This window comes from Glarea lozoyensis (genome assembly GCF_000409485.1).
Source record: "Glarea lozoyensis ATCC 20868 chromosome Unknown GLAREA3, whole genome shotgun sequence".
NCBI classification, from domain to species: Eukaryota; Fungi; Ascomycota; class Leotiomycetes; order Helotiales; family Helotiaceae; genus Glarea; species Glarea lozoyensis.
In genome coordinates, this window is record NW_007360998.1 from 2,722,719 (window position 1) to 2,729,782 (window position 7,064).

The 7,064-nt window shown below is 46.5% G+C and overlaps 2 protein-coding genes across 2 annotated transcripts; both read left to right on the plus strand.

Moving 5' to 3' along the window:
• Window positions 1–354: 354 nt before the first annotated feature.
• Window positions 355–3,978, plus strand: GLAREA_00888 (P-loop containing nucleoside triphosphate hydrolase; the record flags this gene model as incomplete). The annotated part of the gene is made up of 1 exon (XM_008085646.1): window positions 355–3,978. The coding sequence occupies one exon, from the start codon at window positions 355–357 to the stop codon at window positions 3,976–3,978; it is 3,624 nt and encodes a 1,207-aa protein (XP_008083837.1).
• Window positions 3,979–4,811: 833 nt separating this feature from the next.
• GLAREA_00889 (uncharacterized protein) lies at window positions 4,812–5,937 on the plus strand (the record flags this gene model as incomplete). Its single annotated transcript, XM_008085647.1, has 3 exons — window positions 4,812–4,907; window positions 4,960–5,025; window positions 5,083–5,937. 3 exons carry the CDS (start codon window positions 4,812–4,814, stop codon window positions 5,935–5,937), a joined length of 1,017 nt encoding a protein of 338 aa, XP_008083838.1.
• Between the last annotated feature and the right edge of the window lie 1,127 nt (window positions 5,938–7,064).

Below are 7,064 nucleotides of genomic sequence, written 5' to 3' on the forward strand. Positions count from 1 at the left end.
AAAACTAAGTAAACATCTGGTGCTGCTTTAAAATGTGATCCTCGGACTGGAGGGGCGCAACGCGACCTGAGTATGACGCAGTTCAAGGCTACGATTTCTTTTTGTCTCGACATGGTCACTGCAACTATACGACTGCCTTCACTTCTGCCGTCGACTACAGAAGTATGTGCCGACCGTAGATACTTCACCTTACTCGAGATTCATATTCCTCATTTACAACTTCAAGAGAGTACTGTTTGCCACTCACATTCGGTTTGCAGATGCAGGTCCTGTCGCCTATAAACACTCTTGCGGCTCGACGCATCGTCGACTTCTCTTCACGATCCTCCGCCGGCGAATATAGAGGCGCCTACGATGGACTCCTCCGAAGCGCCTGGGACAACCGAACCCAAGGCTGGATCCTCTTCTGCGAATCACGTCAAGCTCAAGAGAGAAAATACAGATACCATTGCAGAAGCTGCTGCTGTTGTCGCTGACAATGCGGTCTCAGATGATGACGCTCCCACTGGACTACTTCCCACGATGGGCCATTCCGCGGAGGACGAAGCTAGCTTGTTGAAAGACTTGACAGAGAATGTGCGGGACCAAGAGGATCTAGAGAGGGATATCACTCACCAAGCCAACATTGTGATGATTGAGCAAGAAGATGAGAGGGATCAGAAACGAATAGAAAAGGTCGAAACCAATATTGTCAAGCTTGAAGGGCAGAAGAGGACGCAAGAGCGACGGCTGAATACATTGGCAAATAATCCGTTGATGCGCGGACGGTGCGAAGAGGAGATTCGCAGACTCGATAGTGAAATAGCGGCGTCCAAAAAAGACATTTCGGACATACAAGCGCGCGTGGAGGAACGACATCAGTTCGATGAAACCAAAGACCAGCCAGCCGACGCTGCCAGCGGTAATAAGCGGCTGCCCAACGAGAGCCAGAGAGATTTTCTCATCCGTACCGGTAAAATTACACCATTTTCGCGCATGCCTGTGAGAGAGTCTCGAGAGGCAAATGGCGACCTTCGGGAGGTCTTACTAGATGCGGAAGAAGAGGCAGTTGAGGGAGAGGAGGTAAAGCAACCGGCAGCTGGAGATGCGGAGCCTAGGTCGCACCAGAACTTACGTCTGCCTGGATTCGCAGACGCTCCAATCAGCGGAACTACAACTCCTGACAGCGAATTCTCTCTACGTCCTCGAAAGAAGAGAAAGCTAGTGTCATCAAGTACCTCTACGCCACGAGCCCGAAAATCTTCACCAGGAGAGGACAGCGCAGATGATTTTACACCTGGTGGCTCAGATGAGGATATGGACGATTTCATTGAGGAGGATGACGATGATGGAAATCTAATGACATCTAGGACTGCAAAAAGGAAAGCTCCGAGCAAAGCGCAGCCGGTAGATGAGAAAGTTGATCTTACTGGTATTGATGACGGTAATGAGAGCATGTATCAAGAAAGACTTAAAGCCTGGGTTGAAAAGAGAAGTGCTGCTCGTCGTCGTAAATTACAGCAAAACCAAGGTAGCGAGGAGGAGGTGGTCGCCGAACAAGCTGATGAAGAGGAATGGTTCAGGCCATGTCCAGATGCCCCCGATCACCAATTTGATAATGATATAAAACTCCCCGGAGACATATACCCAGCTCTATTTGACTATCAAAAGACTGGTGTTCAATGGCTAGGAGAATTGTACTCGCAGTCTGTCGGGGGAATAGTTGGTGACGAAATGGGATTGGGCAAGACCATTCAGATCATCTCGTTCTTGGCTGGCCTACACTACAGCAAGAAATTAACAAAGCCTATTATTGTTGTTGCGCCTGCCACAGTTCTGAGGCAATGGGTTAACGAATTCCATCGCTGGTGGCCACCTCTTCGAGTTTCTATCCTGCACAGTTCCGGTAGTGGCATGCTTAACGTTGGTCGAGAAGAAAAATACGAGGAGATTGATGAAATGTATACCGGTCATACCACCAAGAAGCCCTCAAAATCATCAAGATCTGCTCAGAAGATCGTGGACAGGGTGGTTGAGCACGGCCACGTCCTTGTAACCACTTACGCGGGTCTCCAAACTTATGCGGATGTCTTAATTCCTGTAGAATGGGATTATGCTGTTCTTGACGAAGGACACAAGATTAGAAATCCTAATACCGGCATCACAATACATTGCAAGGAGCTGAGAACCCCGAATCGAGTCATCCTTTCGGGTACGCCAATGCAGAATAACCTCGTCGAGCTCTGGTCTCTTTTCGACTTTGTCTTCCCAATGCGTCTAGGCACACTTGTAAATTTCCGACAAGCCTTTGAGGTACCCATTCGACTTGGAGGATATGCCAATGCAACTAATCTTCAAGTCTTGACAGCTACTAAATGTGCCGAAACCTTGAAGGCTACTATCAGTCCATACCTTTTGCAAAGATTGAAAGTCGACGTAGCAGCAGATCTTCCAAAGAAGAGTGAGCAGGTCTTGTTCTGCAAGCTCACGAAACCACAGCGAGAAGCCTATGAAATGTTCTTGTCGTCAGACGAAATGACTTCCATTTTGAACCACTCCCGGAAATCTCTATACGGAATCGATATTTTGCGCAAAATCTGCAATCACCCCGATCTGCTTGATCCCCGGTTGAGAGGAAAGCCTGGTTACAAATGGGGAAACCCAAACAAATCAGGCAAGATGCAAGTTGTGAAGGCTCTCGTACAGATGTGGAAAAATATGGGACACAAAACTTTGCTTTTCAGCCAAGGAGTTCAGATGTTGAACATCATCGAGGAATTTATTAAAAGCCTGGATGGTTTCAACTATCTGCGAATGGATGGTGGCACCAATGTCAAGGATCGGCAAACACTTGTGGATCGCTTCAACAATGATCCGGATATGCATATATTCTTACTTACTACGAAAGTAGGAGGTCTTGGAGTCAATCTCACTGGAGCCAACCGTGTTATCATTTTCGATCCTGACTGGAATCCTTCCACGGATGTACAAGCTCGCGAGCGTGCTTGGCGGCTGGGACAGAAAAAGGAGGTCACCATATTTCGCCTGATGACAGCTGGTACAATCGAGGAAAAGATTTATCATCGACAAATTTTCAAACAGTTTTTGACGAATAAGATATTAAAAGATCCAAAGCAGCGGCAGACATTTCAAATGAAAGACTTATACGACTTGTTCAGTCTTGGTAGCACAGAAGACGGCACAACTGAGACCGGCGAGATGTTCAAAGGGACTGAGGTTCAGTTTAACCAGACTTCTGATAATGTTACCGCAGATGCAGCCAATAATGCAAACCCGCCGGTAGCTGTCAAGAAAGAAGCACATGGAGATGACGAGATTCTAAGATTCGACGGCGTTTCAAGTCTCGAGGCCTTTAGGGGTGATCCAGACGAAGACAAGCCCGCCGACAGTGAATCTCGACTCATGGAAGGCATCTTTGCAAATTCCGGTGTTCACAGCGCTCTTGAGCATGACCAGATCATCAACGGGAAGAAGAAGATATCTGCTGATCGCGGCATGTTGGAGCGAGAAGCAAAGAAGATTGCCGCGGAAGCAGCTCAACAACTTCGTAGAGCCGGTGAGACTGCACGTTCTGTCGCTCCTGGCACTGTCACTTGGACTGGCGAATTTGGTTCCGCTGGTAGACCGGCCAATCTCCGTAGAGGGGCAGGTCCTGGATCAAACGGGATTTTGTCTGGTCTGGCAAACAGACAGGGAATCTCAAACAATGCAAGTGCAAGTAGTTCTCGATCGGGAACGCCAGGCGCCACCGAGCGAGCACCAAGAGGCAAGGACTTTATGAAGTTGATCCAAACATTCATCCGTACGCATGGTGGGAAAGTCCCAACTGCGATGTTAGTTAATCATTTTAACAACATGTGTAAGACGCCTCAGCAGTCTACGGAGTTTAAGCATATGCTTAGGGAGATTGCTGTGCTTGAGGAGGGGCCTGGACGGATGATGAGGGCAAAATGGGTGTTGAAACCTGAATTTAAATGAGTAGGTGAGAAAGGGTGAGAAGTGTCTGTGGCTTTTGATGGCGTTAATTAAGGGTGGGATGTTAGCTCGGCAGAGCATTGGGATTTAGCATAGCAGTGGCGTTAAGGTATATGGCAAAATATCCCTCCGGGATCACGGAGTAGTAAATAATGATAATGGATGGCAACTATACGTATATATTGTCATCTTCTTTCTTTCCTGCTTTTATCATTTCATACTCGTCTTTCCTTCTCTGGATTACGGGTTGGTAACGGGAGGGGAAGGAAAGAAATTTTACTAGGTCGGCGTGGGTAAAGCGAAGGTAGTAACGGGTTAGTAGAGCTATGATGGAAACGATTAGGTGAGTTACAAGCACAGGCTGTCTGGCTCGTCATTGCGGTTTTTCAAACACTTAGGGTTTCTCGTTCAGCGTTGAGGTTATGACCGACATGCATCAAGTCGCTCCTTCCTCCAAACTTCCACTCGCGTGAAGTAGTGTGAATGCTTGGTCAACACGACCTCGACCCGAGACTTTTTCCTTCCCCCCCCTCTTTTCTTTCAGCTGTATTCTTGAATCATCTTATAACTTTCGATTTTTTCGAGGCGCACTTCTTCATTATACTTCATGAATTCCTTTACTCAACATTGATCATCGGCAGAGACGCGAACGTCTGCGGTTTTTCCAATCGGTATCTCTTGTTTTATTCTTACTGAATATCTTCGGTGGCTCACGCAACATCTTTTGGAATACGTGTGAGACCACCGCATGTGCCTCAATTTCTGGATTCGAGTGTGCGATTTGGTTCTCTTGGATACCAGCGGAAATCGGACTTCTCTGTCACCTCAAACTCATCATGGCTCCCACTAAAGGGAAATCATCTTCTAGTCGACGAAGAAAGAAAGAGGTGAAAATATCGGACAAACCAGCTCCCAAATTTGATGCCTTTGAGGTAAACGCTCTCATCAGCAAACAAAACTTTGAATGTCCTGACCAATTCACAGGTCACGGATCGACTTGATAGTGGCGAGATCGTAACAAGAACGGAAGCACCGAAGGTTGGAATTCATGTAAGTCCATTAAAAAGCTTTTCATGTCCATCAATGAGGTGACTGACGAGGCGAAAGTCACTAGCATGGGCATATAGTATAGAACCTCAGCCAGGAACTATACTATCTCTTCCGTATGAAATACGCGAAATCATATACTGCTACTACTTCAGGGGGCGTTACAGCCCCGGTATACAGCCTGTAAAGTCGGGTCGCCACTTCATTAATTACGATGTTGACGGGTCAGAAAATGGCATTACCTCAGTTTATGGCGCCTTCATCTTGGTCTCAAAACAATTTTATCTCGACCACATCTATTCCTTTTACAACAACATCGTTTTCCTCTTTAGCAGCCTCCATGCTTTCCAATCCTACATTCAGGTCATTCACCCACTGAAGGTCGATCGGATCTCCCGATTGTCGATCAAAGTTGTAGCAACAGCAAAGTCGAATCCCTTTTCACCTACGTTCTTCCGCAACATTTTGGGCTTGAAATCTTTGAGGAAATTGAATATTATTGTGTTATGCGATAGCACAACTTGGGAACCGGTCACGCCTGATGATGCTGCGGACCCCTTTCGTGCTCGGTGGCGACACGTTGAGGAATCATATTTCCACAGGTGGAAGAGAGTGAGATGGGAGCAACTTCGGCAGCTTGGAAAGCTGAAAGATGTGGGCTTTGATTTCGAAATAAGAAATCCCGAAGTATTGGGCATGAGTCCGGTCAATACTTGGCACCATGCTGAGGCCGTGATCTCCACTAAAGTTTCATGGAGGACGCGTTTTGTTAGCACAGTTGCAGGAATTGTATGGCCACATGGTCAATGGCAAGTTAGTGGGCTCTACACAACTTGGATGGCATTGGTATCCCCAGTATGCGACGACCCAGAATGTGCGTGTAGAAGAAGCGTTCTAACAGGTGAAGGTCGGTAGAGACGTGGATGGCAGAATAGTTGTTGTTGAGTCATCAATTGTAAGAGCATGATATGTATCCTCACAATATTCTGAACTTGATTACTTTACTATTCCCATTGGTCCTGTCTAATCTTAACCTTTCCAAACATATCTCCCCGCATAGCTCCTTGTGTTTTATACCCAGTGGAAAGTATGCTACAACACTTCTGTCTATGCGGTTGGAAGTGAAGTTACGGAGCGGTGTGCTTGAGCAGAGTGACATGTGTAAATTCTGGTCGTGTGAGATGGGGCGGGGGGTTTGGCCTGCGTTTATATTATTTTGAAAGCGTCGGGAGGGGGTGAGTGGGAATATTGCTGAAATTCGACCAGACTCGTGTCCAACTGGATATTTTTTTTTCTGTTTTCTTAGAGGAAGAGTAGATGGGAAGGGGTGCTGGATTATGAAATTCTGTGATGGGGTGAAATTTTTAAAACGTGTGGGATGTCATGTATCGAAGAGAGGAGGTGTTCGTAAATACAGCAGAGATTATTAAAAATCGAGCGGAAATTTTAAATGGGGGAAATGATGTAACGGCTTTGATTATGATCTGGGCGAGGAATGGATGGGGGAAGTTGGTATGTGGTCAATGTAGCTCTTTTGTAAATAGAAATGGTGTTTCTTACAAGAAATAAATAGAGCTGGGGAGGTGAAATTAACGTTGTTGGGATACGAGAGTATGGGGGTTTTGCGGATTGGGATGGGGGAATCGTGGTGTGGAAAACAGGGTTGGTGATGAGTTTTCAGTGGAATACGAGGGGGTGGGAGGGTGGATTTGATGGATGATTGTAGTTTATGTAGAGGTGTTAGAGGTTGAATTATTATGTTATGAGAAGGGGCGGGGTTTGGAGTGTTTAGGGGGGAAACCTGGGGGAAAACTGGATTGAAGAGGCGATGGAGCGGGGAGGTGATGGTGACGGGTGTAAGTGATATGTCAGGATGTTCTGATCAAATGAGCAAATGGGTGAGTCTTGATACAGCAATTTTCCTGTCGAGTTTTCTTGATCAGGCGCACTTTGTCAATATGTGTTATTCTCCAACTTTTTGTTTCATCAGACGAGGTTGACTAGATGAGGTAGAATCTTGGGAGTATAGTAGACGTTGAGGA